This window comes from Miscanthus floridulus, chromosome 10, assembly GCF_019320115.1.
Source record: "Miscanthus floridulus cultivar M001 chromosome 10, ASM1932011v1, whole genome shotgun sequence".
Taxonomy (NCBI): Eukaryota; Viridiplantae; Streptophyta; class Magnoliopsida; order Poales; family Poaceae; genus Miscanthus; species Miscanthus floridulus.
Window position 1 is genome coordinate 7134488 of NC_089589.1, and position 16550 is coordinate 7151037.

General features: G+C 57.1%; 2 protein-coding genes across 2 annotated transcripts; both read left to right on the forward strand.

The window, feature by feature from the left end:
- Window positions 1-3467: 3467 nt before the first annotated feature.
- On the forward strand, window positions 3468-4380 carry LOC136487920 (uncharacterized). The gene is made up of 2 exons (XM_066485008.1): window positions 3468-3802; window positions 3885-4380. Exons 1-2 carry the CDS (start codon window positions 3468-3470, stop codon window positions 4378-4380), a joined length of 831 nt encoding a protein of 276 aa, XP_066341105.1.
- A 10491-nt stretch (window positions 4381-14871) lies between these two features.
- On the forward strand, window positions 14872-16035 carry LOC136487921 (probable WRKY transcription factor 46). Its single transcript, XM_066485009.1, has 3 exons — window positions 14872-15024; window positions 15294-15472; window positions 15708-16035. The coding sequence occupies exons 1-3, from the start codon at window positions 14872-14874 to the stop codon at window positions 16033-16035; spliced, it is 660 nt and encodes a 219-aa protein (XP_066341106.1).
- Window positions 16036-16550: the final 515 nt, after the last annotated feature.

Here is a 16550-nt window from a genome sequence, read left to right on the forward strand (position 1 = left end):
TAGCCGCTCCTGTAGGGATTATGTTTTGCTTTTTGAGGTTTCGGTGCGTGCGCGCGAGCGCACCCGCCGGGTGTAGCCCCCGAGGCCCTAGAGGAGTGGATTTACTCCTCCAGGAGCTTTTTTCGTGTTGAGTGAGGAGTTTTTATCGTATTTGTCGAGCCCACAAGTGCGAGTTCGGGTCGTAGGGTTTCGGCAAGGTCACAGGAAGAGCCCCCGAGCCTCTGCATGGAGCAAGAGGGCGATAAGGGGTTCCCCTGACATTTTGTGTGACCCTCACGCTTCCTTTTCACTCAGAAGGAGGGGTGGAATGTGCCAGGCTACCCTCGGTGGGCACGAGCGGTGGCACTTCCGGTGAGCTGTTATCGGGTAAGTTCGAGTGGAGGCCCGTGCCCCATTCGCTAGGGGTCGGCTAGTGGTCTAGAGACGCACTCCAAGAGTACCAGAGGGTTTCTCTAGTGGGTGCCGAGGCCGTTCACTGGGCCCTGGTGGCTCGGTGCCTCCCTACGGTGGGATCCTATTCGGAGACGTCCCTGCCGATCTCGAACACAACTTAGGACATCCTGAGCGATCGTTTGCATGGGCCTTGGCCATACACGGGCTCACCCATAGTCATCCCTGACTCTGTTGCCCTAGGGCGGCTATCGAAACCCTATAGGGGCCAGCCTTCGAACCCCTAGACCATAACGGGCTCGATGCCCTATATCGTGTTTGTAACGAAACTTCTAGCGTGGGCTTAGGTCGTTTATCTCTGTCTTGGGTGCAGGAGGAGCCCCCGAGCCTCCGCCCGGGGCGAGATGGCGGTCAGGGGTCCCCCTGGCTTTTTTGTTCGTCCCTCACACATCCTTTTTGTTCGGACGGAGGGGTTGTTTGCCGAGCCCATTCGGGTGCGAGCCTAGGCCGCTGGGTCTCAGCAAAGTTGCAGGAAGAGCCCCCTAGCCTCTGCATGGAGTGAGAGGGCCATCGGGAGTTCCCCTGGCTTTTTGTACGCCCCTCGCGCGTGAGGGTTTGTTTGTCGAGGCCCCCTTGGATGCAAGCCTGGGTCGTGGGTTCTCAGCATTTCTGTAGGAAGGGCCCCCTAGCCTCTGCATGGAGCGAGATGGCCGTCAGGAGCTCCCCTGGCTTTTTGTATGACCCTTGCGCTTCCTTTTTGCTCAGAAGGAGGGGTTGTTTTGCCGAGCCCCCTCGAGTGCGAGCCGGGGTCACTAGGTCTCGGCAAGGTTGTAGGAAGAGCCCCCTAGGCTATGCACGGAGCGAGAGGGCCATCAGGAGTTCCCCTGACTTTTTGTACGACCCTCGCGCTTCCTTTTCGCTTGGAAGGAGGGGTGGAATGTGCCAGGCTACCCTCGGTGGGCACGAGCGGTGGCACTTCCGGTGAGCTGTTATCGGGTAAGTCCGAGTGGAGGCCCGTGCCCCGTTCGCTAGGGGTCGGCTAGTAGTCTAGAGACGCACTCCAAGAGTACCAGAGGGTTTCTCTAGTGGGTGCTGAGGCCGTTCGCTGGCCCTCGGTGGCTCGGTGCCTCCCTACGGTGGGATCCCATTCGGAGACCTCCCTGCCGGTCTCGGACACGACTTAGGGCGTCCCAAGCGTTTCGCTTGCTTGGGCCTCGGCCCTATGTGGGCTCGCCCATGGTCATCCCTGACTCTATCGCCCTAGGGCGGCTATCAAAACCCCTAGGGGCCCATCCATCGAACCCCTAGACTGTAATAGGCTCAGCGCCCGGTTCCTTCATCTGAAAGGAATAGGGTGGGGGGAATGTCTTCCCCATCGGCTCGGCAACGGCTGGCGTGCCTTTTGAGGCGGTTTTTTGGGGAGACGAAACGACGCCCACTGCTGCCGCGGTCAGACATGACATGGTGTCAGCGGATGGGACGTAACTGTTACCGCAATTAATGAGGAAAATGAGGGCACGTGGGCGGTAAAATCGGATCGGGGTTAACCGCACCGAATCCGGGGGAAACTTCCCCGATTTCATCGCCTGTCCATTTTGCCTTTACCCTGCATAAATACGCAACGAGCCTCGCCCCTCCCCACCTTACCTTGCCTACGTTAGCTCTGCCCCCATCGAGCCATCGCTAGAACAGCGGGCACCGGGAAGAAGAAGGGAGAAGGGCGAGCCTGGGAGAGAGAGAGAGACAAACTCACCCCGCATTCGAACCCTCCACTGCACTCATGGCTAGTGACATCGTTGTCATCGAGGAGGACCCTTGGGATCCATCCGACATCACTGTGGAGATGCTTCAGTCGCTCATCGATGGCGGGCTCCTTTGTCCGGTGATGGACCCCAACAGGCCATAGTGGATCGCTCCGTCGGGTGAGCTGGAGCCGAGGCCTCGCGACGGTTACGTCGTGAGCTTCATCTCCTTTCACGAGCGTGGCCTCGGCGTTCTAGTGGACCATTTCATGCGGGTGCTCCCGCACTACTATGGCATGGAGCTCCACAACTTCAACCCCAATTCCATCGCGCAGGCGGCCATCTTCGTCGCTGTCTGTGAGGTGTACTTGGGGATTGCTCCCCATTGGGAGTTGTGGCTCCATCTCTTTCGGGTGGGGCATACCACCAAGCCGACGGGCATGTCAGGCACGAGGAAAGCGGTGAGGGCCGGTGGCTGTACTCTTTAAGTGCGCCAGGACCGCCAACACCTCTACATCCTAGCCCAGCTCGCGTCATCCAATCGTCGATGGTACACGAGCTGGTTCTATCTCTGCAACGATGACGGCAGACTTCCCCCTTACACTGGGCGAATTGTGGGGAGCTGCCCGGAGAGGTGGAAGTATGGCATCCTAAGGGAGGATCAGCCCAAGCTGCAGCCGCTTCTGGAGGGGCTGGAGAGGCTACTGGGCCGTGGCCTTACTGCGGCCGTGGTCGTGGCTGCCTTCCACCGCTGGAGGGTGCTACCGCTGATGGCTCGGCGGCGGCGCCTGTTCGAGATGAGGCCGGGTGAGCCAAACGAGGGCATCCAGATGTCCTCCTCCACCCTTTCCAATGAGGAAATTCTTCGCCGGGTGGGGGAGACGGTGGAGGCGAAGCTGAGGGGTGGCAACCTGACCCCCATCGTGATGCACCCATCGTAGGGGTTCCTCTCGTTGGTAAGTCGCGCGCCGCTGTAGCCCTCGAGCCTTCTCCGTTTCTCCTTATTTCTCGTTCCCTTATGTGTGTTCGCCGTTCCTGCAGGGGATGAGGGACGTGCGTGCCTCTCCGCCGCCCATTCCCGAGGACGCGAGGCGGTAGGCAATCAACCGGGCGCAAGTCGAGGCGTAGAAAAATTGGAAGGATGCCAAGGCGGTGAAGCGCACGAAGAAGATCCTCGCGCGTGAGGAACTGGATAAACACCGCCGGCAGTAAAGGAAGGATGGCCTCCCGTTGGAGGAGTCCCCATCGCCGTCGCTATCGTTGGATGCCTCGGACGGGGATGACGAGGGCAAGATGGGGCGGGGTCCCCTGGACCATCTCCCTGACGTAGGGGAAATGGTGCCCGGGGCTTCGGCTAGTAGCCCGGTGCTCCCAGGAGGAGGAGGAGGAGGAGCCACCCCGGGGTCGGCAGTTGCCCACCTTGAGGCTGAGGCCGACAAGCCCGAGGAGCGGGCATTAGGCAAGCGTGCCGTCAGCCCGGTGGGCTCGATGGCAGCGGTGGAGCAGGTGGCGGTGGGGGCGACGAAACTGCCCCCGCAGAGGACCGAGGGGGCGTCGGGGTCCATCAAGGACCAACCGGCGCTGATGAACACGGAGGCCATGGCTCTACCGCCGCCACCGCCTGCACCGACAAGGGTCGTCGTGCCGAAGCAGTTGCAGCCCCGCTCGAGGTAGGTGTGTTTTTGGTGGAGCCGTAGTGCTTTCTGTTCATTCTTTTGTCTTGTGCTGACTTTGTAAATATTTTGTCCTTAGCCGAAAGCGGCCTGCGGAGGTGCCTACCTTGGCGCCCCTAAAAGAGCTCAAGGTTAACCCCGGCTCCACCGCCCACTGGGTGGCAGAGGCACAAGCCGCCCTGCAACATGTCGTGGCATCGGCGAGGGCCGACCCAAAGGAGCTAGCCACCCAAGGAGGGGCTGCCGAGGCGGCCCTGACACAGGTGGCGGAGGGAGTGCCCCCACCTCGCGATGACGAGGCCCATGGGTCGGATGCGGCCGAGGCTCCCTTGGCCGCCGAGACCGCTGGGATCGAGGTCCCGGGGGTTTCACCGGCTGGGACGACGGAGGTCGCGGCACCTAGGACCATCGAGGCCGCTGCGGTGGACACCGAAGCCCTTGCAACCACCGAGGCCACGATGGCGGAGGCCGGAGCCCCCCGGGACCACCGAGGCCACGAGGGCGGAGGCCGGAGCCCCCAGGACCACCGAGGCCATGATGGCGGAGGTCGGAGCCCCTGGGACCACCGAGGCTGACGTGATCGCGATGAGGCTGTCGGCCCAGGAAGTGGAGATGAAGGTGGCGGAGGCCTCGGTGGCACCCTTGGTTCAAGGCCCGCCATTGTTGCAGGAAAGCGCCCGGGAGGTGGAGATCCTTCCGATCTCCTCCGATGATACTTCCCGGGCGCAGGAGATGGCCGGCGCCGAGGTGGCCAGTGTCGTGGAATAGCCGGTTCCAACCCCGGGCGAGGGAAGCTCGGCCCTCACGCGAGTACGACCCGAGCCCCGTGGGTGGGATCACCCGCGTGTCCTATGGCAGAGCCGGGACGACCCTGAGGCGGAGCCTTTGTTTGCCCTCGAGGATGCGGCCGAGGGCGGTCACTGGGACATGTTCGACCAGTACCACCAGCTGGCGAAGCGGTCACTACGGACGGCGCTGTCCGTGGTGGCCAATGATCTGCCCAGAGTCACCCAGGTTCGTGCTTTCTTTTCTCATGCGGTGGTCTTTTCTGAGTTTTCTTTATAGGGATTGACCCCTGTTCTATTTCCCCCAGGAGCTCGAGACCCAGTCCCTTGGGAAGTCAGTCTTTCTTCGGCGGGAGAGGGACGTCTAGGACCAGCTTCAGCGGCAGAAGGGCCTTCTTGCAGGCGCCAACGAGCTCCTGTCAGCGCGGAGCGCAGAGGTGGAGGACCTCCGCCTTCATTGTGCCGACGCAAAGGTCGAGGCAGCCACGACTCAGGAGCAGCTCGCCCCTCTGGCGGCGCGAGTCAAGGAGTTGGAGGAGGAGCTCACCCGCGTGGCCAGTGATCGGGATACCTTTAGGTCTCGAGCCGAAGAAGCCACGACCTCGGGCAAGGCTCTTGCTAGGCAGCTAGGAGCGGAACAGAGTGCGCACCAGCTGACGAAAGGTGCTTTGGATGAGGCCCTTGCAGCGGCTGAGGCCTCGTGAACTGAGGCTGTGGTTTGGAGGGGAAAGGCCGAGGGTGAGTCCTAGTCCCCTCGTTTTATTCACTTTTTCTTATGTTCGCTCCCTAACTTCTTGGTTTGACGCAGAGCTGGGGAGTGAAGCTTCCAGGGTGACCGAGGCTTCTCGGGTCGAGGCCCAACGCCTGAAGGAGAAAGCCGAGGCCTCTCGGGTCGAGGCCTGATGCTGGGAGCTGAAGGCCAAGGGTGAGTTCCATAGGCCTCCGTCCCTATTTAGCTTGTTTTCCTTTGCGCTCAACCCCATTTCGTTTCCTGTGGCACAGAGTTGGAGGCGGAGGTTACCCGGGCAACCGAGGCTTCCGTCATGGTGTAGGTGGTGCTCGAGACCGAGATCGGAGAGCACGAGGCACTGAAGAGTGCCACCCGCACCGCCTGCGAGGCCTTGGAGGTCGAGGGGGTTCAATCAGGCAACTCCCTTAGGAGCCGTCTGATTGCATTGAGCGGTCAAGTGCGCGAGCGGCTCCGAGGAGCGCTGCATACGGGCGTCAAGCGCGCGCTGGCCGTCATTGCCTCGCACTACATAGGTGTTGACCTCCAAGCCATCAGCGATGGCTACGTCCTGCCCGATGATGACGAGGAGGCTGATGAGGCGGTTGCGAAGCTGATGGAGGCAGCGAAGGGCCCCGGTACGACGTTGGCCAAGCTGTTCGAAGAGGAGGTGGTCGCTCCTCCGCCGTCTGCCGATGATGGAGGCCCTGAGCCATGACCTGGGCCTAAGAGGCCCTGTAAATAGAATAGGAATTAACTATGTATCGTAATGTTTGTGGCCGTGGAGGCCTTTCTTTTTGAAGTACTCATGTTTCTTAATTGTTTGTCTTGTATTTCTGAGCCTCTGCCCTCTTGTTGTCTCTGATCAGATTTCTTTGCGAAAAACTTCCTTGGAGCCTAAGCTGTCCCCTGGGTGAAAGGTGGTGAGGGAGCGCCGTAGCCCGGAGGCTTAGGCCATCTCGCGACTCTACCGGCCTTCTGGCCCTGAGACGGGCTTTCGGTCCTTGGGTTTTTCGCAACCGATTCGTCAGAGCGTGCTAGAGGGTTTGGCGTAGGAATTTTTTCGAAAAACGACTAAAAAATGGTGCGTGGGACTTAGGGGGGAATCCCCCATCTAGCCCCCGAGGGAGGTTCAGTTCTACGGAGGCAGAGCCGAGTCTCCCTTACAGTGTCATCGTATTGCCGAGACCCACGATGGGCTCGGGGGGGGGGGGGGGGGTTCTCAAAAAATTAGAACAACTAAAGAATGCTTTTCAATTGTATTTCGAGAAACAATATATACAATGCTTGGAAATTTACTGGTAAAAGCGACATAGTTGTTCTATATTCCAAGCGTTGGTGAAGATTTCACCCTTCTCGTTGGCTAGCTTGTAGGTCCCGGGCTTCAGCACTTGGGCGATGATGTATGGTCCTTCCCATGGTGGGGTCAGCTTGTGGCGACCCTTGTTGCTCTGCGCCAGCCTCAACACCAGGTTGCCTACCTTCAAGTCTCAGCTTTGGATGCGCCAGGCCTGATAGCGCCATAGGGTTTGCTGGTATTTAGCGGAGTGCAGCAGCGCGACGTCTCAGGCTTCCTCCAGTTGGTCGAGGGCATCCTCGCGGGTGGTGTGGTTGCTTTGTTCGTTATAGGCCTGTAGCCTCGGGGAACCATATTCCAAGTCAGTGGGGAGGATGGCCTCGTCTCCATAGACCAAGAAAAAAGGCGTGAACCCCGTGGCTTGGCTTGGAGTGTTCCTCAGGCTCCAGATGACCGATGGGAGTTCGGCGAGCCATTTCTTGCCAAACTTCTTCAACTGGTTGTAAATTCTTGGCTTGAGGCCTTGTAGGATCATGATGTTGGCATGTTCTACTTGGTTGTTGGTCCTTGGATGTCCTATGGCCGACCAGGCCACACGGATGTGGTGGTCGTCGTAGAACGTCAAGATTTTTTTGTCGGTGAACTGTGTCCCGTTGTCGGTGATGATGGTGTTAGGGACCCCAAACCTGTGGATAATGTCAGTGAAGAACAGCACTGCTTGCTCAGATTTGATTTGATTGATCGGACGAGCCTCGATCCATTTGGAGAACTTATCGATTGCTACCAGTAGATGGGTGTAGCCCCCGGGGGCTTTTTGTAGAGGCCCGACCATGTCGAGCCCCCACACGGCGAACGACCACGTAATGGGGATGGTTTGGAGGGCTAGGACCGGGAGGTGCATCTGTCGAGCATAGTACTGGCATCCTTCATAGGAGCGTATTAGCTTGGTGGCATCGGCAACCGCCATCGGCCAGTAGAACCCTTGGCGGAAAGCATTTCCGACGAGCATCCGAGGCGCCGCATGGTGCCCGTAGGCTCCTACGTGCAAGTCCCAAAGCAGGGCTCGGCCTGCCTCGGCGATGATGCATCATTGGAGGACATCGGAGGGACTTTGCTTGTACAATTCGCCATTGCAGAGGACGTAAGTCTTGTCTCGCCACGCAAGCCATCGGCTTCGGTCCCGTCACTAGGAAGCTCTCCCCGAGCGAGCCAATCAAGGAACGGGATTCGCTAGTCCGCATCCTGGTCAGTCTGGGGAGGCTCGGTGTTGACTTCCATGACCTCAGGCTTGGTCGAGAGAGGGGGCGTCGAGCCCCGTGGTGGTTTCGGCCGGTGGGCCCTCTTCCGCTGCTGAGGCGTAGTCGATGGAAGGCTTGTGGAGGTCCCTGGCAAAGACGTTTGGGGGGACCAGAGCCCGTGCCAAGGCCATCTTTGCTAGTTCGTCCACGGCCTCGTTGTATTTCCACGCGATGTGGTTGAGCTTGAGACCGTCGAACTTGTCTTTCTGGCGGCATACCATCTTGTAGTACACCTCCATTTTGGGGTCGAGGCAGTTTGACTCCTTCATGACTTGATCAACGACGAGCTGCGAGTCGCCCCAGATGTCGAGACGCCGTACTCCAAGTTCGATGGCGATCTACAGGCCATTTATGAGGGCCTCATATTCAACTGCATTGTTGGAGGTGGCAAAATGGAGCTGAACCATGTAGCGCATGTGTACTCTAAGGGGCGAGATGAAGAGTAGACCCACGCCTGCCCCGGTCTTCGTTAGAGACCCGTCGAAGTACATGGTCCAGCATTCTGTCTAGACTTGAGCAGGTGGCAATTGGGTGTCGGTCCACTCAGCCACAAAATCGGCCAAGACCTAAGACTTTATTGCTTTCCGAGGCGCAAAGGTCAAGGCTTCCCCCATGAGTTCGACGGCCCACTTGGCTATCCTACCCGAAGCCTCCCGATTATGGATTATCTCTCCTAGGGGGAAAGATGACACCACGGTTACTGGGTGAGACTCGAAGTAGTGACGCAGCTTGTGCCGAGCCAAGACTACGGCGTAGATCAACTTCTGGATGTGGGGGTATCGTGTTTTGGCCTCAAAGAGTACTTCGCTGATGAAGTAGATAGGTCGTTGGATGGGTAGAGCATGCCCCACTTCCTGCCTCTCTACTACTACGACAGCGCTGACCACTTGGGTCGTTGCGGCGACATAGAGTAAGAGGGCCTCATCTCTGGCCGGTGGTACCAGGATGAGAGGATTGGTGAGCAGTGCTTTGAGCTTGGTGAGGGCTTCTTCGACCTTAGGGGTCCAGGAAAAGCATTCGGATTTTCTCAAGAGGCGATACAGAGGCAAGCCTTTTTCGCCGAGGCGCGAGATGAAGCGGCTCAGGGCCGCAAGGCATCCCATGACCCTCTGCACTCCCTTGAGGTCTCTGATTGGTCCCATGCTGGTTACGGCTGAGACCTTCTCTGGGTTGGCTTTGATGCTGCGTTCTGAGACTATGAATCCCAAGAGCATGCCTCGGGGGACCCCGAACACACACTTCTCGGGATTGAGCTTGATGCCCTTCTCTCTAAGGCATTTGAAGGCTATATTCAAGTCGTCGATGAGATCCTCGGCCTTTCTGGACTTGACCACGATGTCATCCACATAGGCCTCGATGGTTCGCCCAATGTGGTCACCAAAGACCTAGGTCATGCACCGCTAGTACGTGGCCCCTCTGTTTCTGAGGCCGAACGGCATAGTCACGTAGCAGTACATGCCGAATGGGGTGATGAAAGAAGTCGCAAGCTGGTCGGACTCTTTCATCTTGATTTGATGGTAACCAGAATACGCATCAAGGAAGATAGGGTCTCGCACCCCGCAGTGGAGTCAACGATCTGATTGATTCGAGGTAATGGGAAGGGGACTTTTGGGCAGGCTTTATTCAAACCGGTGTAGTCTACACACATCCTCCATTTCCCATTTTTCTTCTTAACTAACATGGGGTTAGCCAAGCACTCTAGGTGGGACACTTCCTTGATGAACCCGGCCGCCAAGAGTTTCTGCACCTCCTCGCCGATGGCCCTACGCTTTTCCTCATCGAATCGGCGTAGGCGCTGCCTCACCGGTCTAGAGACAGCCCGGATGTCCAAAGCGTGCTCGACGACCTCCCTCGGTATGCCCGGCATATCCGAGGGACTCCATGCGAACATGTCGGCATTCGCACGGAGGAAGTCGATGAGCACAGCCTCCTATTTGATGTCGAGGGTGGCGCTAATCCTCAGCGCCTGGTCGTCAGGGCAGGCGGGGTCAACCAGGACGAGCTTGATGGCCTCCACAGGCTCGAACGCCCCCGTACGATGCTTGGAGTCAGGCACATCGCCACTGAGTTGGTCGAGGTTGGCGATGAGGGTCTCGGCCTCTGCGAGAGCCTCGGCGTACTCGATGCACTCAATGTCACAGTCGTATGCATGTTTGTACGTGGACTCAATCGTGATGACACCGTTGGGACCCGGCATCTTGAGCTTGAGGTAGGTATAGTTGGGGACTACCATGAACTTGGCGTAGCACGGCCGCCCCAAGATGGCGTGGTAGGTTCCCCTAAACCCAACCACCTCGAAGGTAAGGACCTCCTTGCGGTAGTTGGAGGGGGTGCCGAAGCAAATAGGAAGGTCGATGCGCCCAAGGGGTCGCGTGCGTTTCCCTAGCATGATGCCGTGGAAAGGTGCGGCGTCGCCTCGGAGCCTCGACCGGTCGATTTCGAAGAGCTCCATGGTGCTGGCGTAGAGGATGTTGAGGCCGCTGCCTCCATCCATCAACACCTTAGTGAGCCGGGTGTTGCCCACAATCGGGTCGACGACGAGCGGGTACTGCCCGGGATTCGGGACATGGTTGGGGTGGTCATCTCGATCAAAGGTGATCGCCTCCCGAGACCAGTCGAGGTACCGAGGAGTGGCCACCTTGATCGAGAAGACCTCTCGGCATTCCCTCTTTCGCTGCCGCACTGTAAGGCACGCCGAGGGTCCGCCAAAGATCATGAAGGCATTGTGCACCTCGGGGAACCCATCATCCTTATCATTGTCCCGGTCGCCGATGCCTTTCTGCTTGGCGTCGTCATCGGGGAGTCCGAGCCTAGCGTAGTAATGCTGCAGCATGGAGCAATCCTCGAGGGCGTGCTTTACTAGGCCCTGGTGGTAAGGGCAGGGTTTCTTAAGCATGTCGTCGAAGGGCCGGGGGCCCCTGGGGCCTTGGGGATTCTTGCGTTCTGCGGCCGCGACCAGATCGGCCTCGAGGACGGCCTGCTTCCCCTGGCGACCCTTTTTCTTTCTTTTGGGGAGGTGGGGAACCGAGGCCTCAGGGGCCTCATCCCAACGCTTCCCCTTGGCGTCGTTCCCGGGGAAGATGGCCCCTATAGCCTCTTCGCCCGAGGTGAAGTTGGTGGCGATGTCGAGGAGCGCGGCACGTTCCGGCCTAACTCTTGGATCAAGTCTCGGCAGGTGGTGCCAGAGAGGAAAGCCTGGATGATCTCTGAGTTGCCGATGCTGGGCAACTCGATGCACTATTTAGAGAAGCGCCGGATGAAGTCTCGGAGAGACTCGTCCGGTTTCTGGCAATAACTCTTAAGGTCCCAGGAGTTTCTAGGGCGCACGTATGTGCCCTAGAAATTCTCGACAAAGATCCTAACCAAGTTGCGCCAGTCGTGGATCTGAGAGGGAGGAAGGTGCTCGAGCTAGGCTCGCACCGAGTCTGACAAGAGTAAGGGGAGGTTGCGGATGATGAGCAGGTCATCATCCGCGCCACCTAGCTAACAAGCCAGATGGTAATCGGCAAGCCAGAGTTCGGGATTGGTCTCGCCGCTATACTTCATGAGGTTGGCTGGTTGTCGAAACCGGGCTGAGAAATGTGCAGCGTGGATGGCTCTGCTGAAGACCCAAGGACCAGGCGGTTCAAGAGAAGGACTGCGGTCTTCCTCACTGTCATAATGGCCACCCCGGTGTGGATGGTAGCCCCAGGCGGGCCCCTCATTGTCGTGGCGTCGTCGCCTACTGACCACCTCATGGTCACCCTGCACCTCGCGTTGGTTGCCGAGGCGGTTGAGCCGCAAGGGGACCCCGTGGGCTGTTGGCGCCCGAGCGGGCTCAGGACGAACCAAGGCCTCCCTATCCTGCCGATGCGGTACCGAGGGGAGGTCCAAGGCGGCTCCGTGCCGCCGAGAGGCAGAACTTTCGGTCTGCTGCACCGCGGCAATTTCGAGGAGATCCCGGAGCTCGCCACGAACCCATCGCCCTTCCGTGGTAGAGGGCTCGGGCATCGCGCGCACTAGCATCGCTGCAGCCGCGACATTCTGGCTAGCGCAATTGAAGATTGGGGGATGATCATCCCCTTCGTCGTCGTTGATGCGATGGTGCACGTCGCAGGCCCGCCGCTGGGCTCCTCTGCCGTCACCGTGGCCCTGCTGCTCCTGCTTGAGAGTGTTTCAGAGCTGTTGTAGAAGGAGTCGATCTTGCTCGACCTTGGCCTGAAGCTCACGGAGCTACTCCAGGTCTGGACGTCGAAGTTGTTCGAGGGTGAGGTTCTCGTTTTGTGCTGCCGGTGGGATACTGTGTGAGGGCGTGGCATCGCCCGTTCCCTGATGAAGTCGAGTACGGTTGCCTACCCCCTTGTCCTCATCGCCCGTGCTTGGCATCCCAAGTCCGACGTGGAAGCATTCACGAGTGGGATCGTAAGTACTTTCATCGTCAGAATCAGAGTAGCCAAAGCAATAGTCGCTCGCAGTCAGGAAACGGCGCATGGCTTTAGGGTCGCGAAGTCCGGAGAAATCCGCTCCGGCCCACGCCTCGTCCTATTCTGAGGGGTCGGCGTGGGAGCGAGTCAAAGTCGTGGTACCGAAGTTGAGGGCGAAGCGTTGGTGGTGTCCTGGGCGCTCCGCGTGAATGGAGGCGTAGGCATAAGCGTAGGAGGCGGCGGCATTTCTCAACCCGAAGGGGTATGGGGATGGTGCCATCGCCGGGCTTTGCTTTGCCGGAGCCGGCGCCTTAGGAGGCGGCGGAGCAGTGCTCGATGACGGGGCATTGCCGCACGCCGCCAGCGTCTTTCCCTTGCCCAGGCTCAGGCCAGACAGGTCCCCAACCAGGGACCTTGTGCCAACAGCTGGGCACGGGGTACCGGCGGAGCGCGGCGTGTCATCCTGAGTTCGCGTGGCGTCGGCGTGGCCCCACTCGTGTTGCGCCTGGCAAGCGCGACGAGAGCGGCCGCCCGGGCGCCGCCTGCGCCTGGGCTGTGGGTGTGTGACGTCGTCGTTGGCAGGCGAGGCTCAGGGTGTGAGGAGTACCATGTCGTACTCGTGCCCTAGAGACATGAACTCTAGGCTCCTAAACCAGACCACCGTGCCGAGACGCAGTGGTCGTACGGGGTCTGCCATCCGGAACCTATTGGGATGACTAAGCTGACATGCAGAGGCCCCTACCTGGCATGCCAACTGTCGATGTTTTGGACCGAGGGGTCCTCAACCAACTAGTAAATTTGTACTGTGTGTTCCCGATCCCGGATGGTGATGCAAAGAGACACAAGGCTTATACTGGTTTAGGCAATCGACGCCCTACATCTAGTCTGAGAGATCGATCTTGTATTCCTTGCACCGAAGTGCTTGTAGTAGGGGGTTACAAGCTGGGTGAGAGAGGGAGCTAGTCCCAGGTCTTGGCGTGGAGTGATACTGGCTGCTTGAGATGTTGCCCTCAGGCAGCGGGGAAGTATGCGTGTTACAGGGTGTTGTTTTTGTGTGTGTGTGTGTTCCTCCCCTAGAAATGGTCCAGGTCCCTTCCTTTTATAGTCGAAGGAGGGATAAGGGTAGTACGTGTGCTAACTATACGGCGTCGTGCGAACGGAGGTGGCGTGTCCGAGCCCTGTAGCCTGTTCCTGTGGCGGCATGGTCGTCGGAGTGGTCCGTCCTTGAAGTACTGGGGCGACGTGCTGGCCATATCCGATCCTGTGCATCATGGAAGCTCCAGGGCTACCTCGAAGCGGGCGTGGCGGTCGGCGTGCGGGTCACCGTGGGTTGACTGCGCGCGAAGCCGAGGCTCGGTAGGTGCCGAGGCCGAACCATGGTGGAGGGTCTCGGCAGACATGAATCTTGAGATAGCCGAGGCCCTGACGTAGAGTGCCAAGGCTCGGAGGGAGCGGTCGACCTTGGTCGCTGATTCGGAGGCGATGATAGCCTGGACCAGACTTCCCATACCGCGTTGTCTTCGGGGCGGGGGTTATGGGGCACAGTGTAGTTCCGGCACTGATCGTGGGCACAGCGCCAGAACACAGTGGCCGGTAATCCCCGCCGCGCCTTGTCTAGCCGGTATGGCGTTGATGCGACTCCTTGTCTCGTCGGCCACTCCGTGGTGTCGAGCCGTCGTCCGGCTGAGATTGCGGGAGTGGTTGACACATTAATGGGACGTGACACGCTGTCGGGAAGACTGGTTGAGGCAGGAGCTACGGGTTATTGACAGGCCAGCCTCGAGCGATACAGAGAATGGTTGTCTCGTTCGAGGCTGTATGCACGGGGCCTCGGGCGGGACGGAGATTGGGCTCCTTGCCGAGGCCTCCCGCGAGAAGCCTCATGCGGGGCGGAGATTCGTCAGGGCGTCGAGACCTCCCGTGCGAGGCTTAAAGCGAGGCGGAGAGCCGGTGGTGAACCCATGGCTTACCCTCTTGCTTTGTTGTTGATGGGGTTTAAATGACTCTTTTGGTATACGCTCGGGGTACCCCATTTTATGGTACCCGACAGTATGACCAACCGCCGGCTGGTTATTGAGCCGCCCCTATAAATCTCAACATTGGGGGCGGCTGGTGAGTGAGCCGCCCCTACAAATCTGACCCATTTATAGGGGCGGCTGGCTGGTCTCTGGGCTCCCGAGCACGCCACTGTAGGGGCGGCTCCATCACCAACCGCCCCTACAAAAAATTTGTCCCGTTGCTACAAACCGTTTTTTACGTAGTGATATATAACACACGTGCCAATTAAGCTCGATTGGTACACAGCACTGCATATATAACCATGTACACTCTAGTGGCCGAGCGAGAGCTACACACTCTTCATGACAACACCTAGCTAGCTACAGCTCTCTCTCATTCTCGTCGCCTACCTTAAAAAAGTTTAGCTTTCTCACTTCATCAGAGAGAGTGACATTATTGACCCGAAAACTACCTGCACCAGTAGTATTTACTTACTTCGCACACATTTAGCTGCTTGAGACAAAGGGCAATCACAATAATTGAGTACTTACTGATCGAATGGACAACAAGATCAGCAGCCTTGTCATGCCACCGCCCTGCGGCCATGGCTGGGAGATGATGGAGGCCATGAGGAGGCAGCAGGACCTTCTGATGCAGCTACGAGCGCTCGTCCTCCCGCTGCTCCACGGCGTCATCGATGATACCTCCTCGGTCGCCTAGATCACCGTCCAGCTCTTTGATGAAGTGATCGGCTGCAACATAGGCTACGCTTGAAGGGTGCCTCATGAGTACTGGAGGCAGAGGTGGATCTTCGGTAGAGCCCGTCGACGACAAGTCGTTGGTGAGGAAGAATAGCACTCCTACTAATGGTGAGAAGACGGAGGAGCAAGCGCGATTGGCGAATCAGCCTAATAGCGTTGGTCAAAAGAGAAGGTGTGATTCGATGAATATCAGATGCGATCAACTTGTTTTATTACCAGTATGTCCATATAATCCAGCTTGTTGTAACATCTATATATGCATCAACTGATTCTACATATGTATCTAGGAGGAACAACGACAAGCGATCAAGGTCCCTTGTTACACATGTTCCACTCTATGATGGCCATCTGTGGAGAAAATATGGGCAGAAGAACATCAATGGGAGGAAACATCCTAGGTAAATAATATATCTATCGATCTCTTATATACGTCGATCATCACATTCTTCAACATCCAGAAAACAAGCTGCTTACAGTTATTGCATGATCATGAGCAGATTTGACTGTCCTTTAACTTGTGATCAAATTCTTACTATACATATATGATCTCTAGCAAATTGACAAACTATTATAATAGACACACATATATGGTAATAATAACCATATCACATGAACTTGTATTCAATTAATCAGGAGCTACTACAGATGTGCCTACAGAGAACGGAACTGCTTAGCAACAAAGACAATTGAGGAACAAGAGCCAAATGTCGACGAAAGTGCAAAGTACACTGTCGTGTACTACGGTGACCACACTTGCAAGGACCATCATACCATCAGCATGGTCCAGCTTTCCCAACTTGTTGGAAGTATGGATCTTCATAGCACGGAAATGCCTCCAACAAGTACAGATTTTCAAGAGTCTGAGGCAGACTTGGACTTGCCAGATTTACTAGAGGTGTTCGATAGTTCTCTCAATGATTGGGAGGCACTATACCGCAGCCCCAATGCAGCGACTTCATAGTTCTCTCTGAAGTGCCGACTGATGGTTTGTTAGAGATTTGATACCGACGGACAGTGCATCGGCTATATTCTACTTTTAGCGTCTGTTGTTTGACGCTACTTTGGTGTTATTGTAGTATAGTGAGGATTGGAATATGTGATATATAAATCTAGTTTATGCACCATGGATTGCAAGATCATGCTAAGCAGAAGGTACAAAGTCTTGTTAGTACACTGGATCCTCAGAATATTTTGTTACCCAATATAGCTTGAATATTTGTACACATGGATAAAATTGGTAGGTTTTGAGCCAGCTTTAGTAAATAGTCATTTTTTGTTTGAGGTGGATTCATTATTAATCAAGGGTTCCTCCCCAAGTTACCATGCATACATATCAATTTCCTTTGCATTGTAAACGTGAAATTGTTTTATTATCTTTTATGAGTATATATTTTTTACACATGAACATCGATAACAGATATAAAATCTGCTCTGATGATGGTTCAGAGGACAATTAATGAAAATTTTCAGTATTAT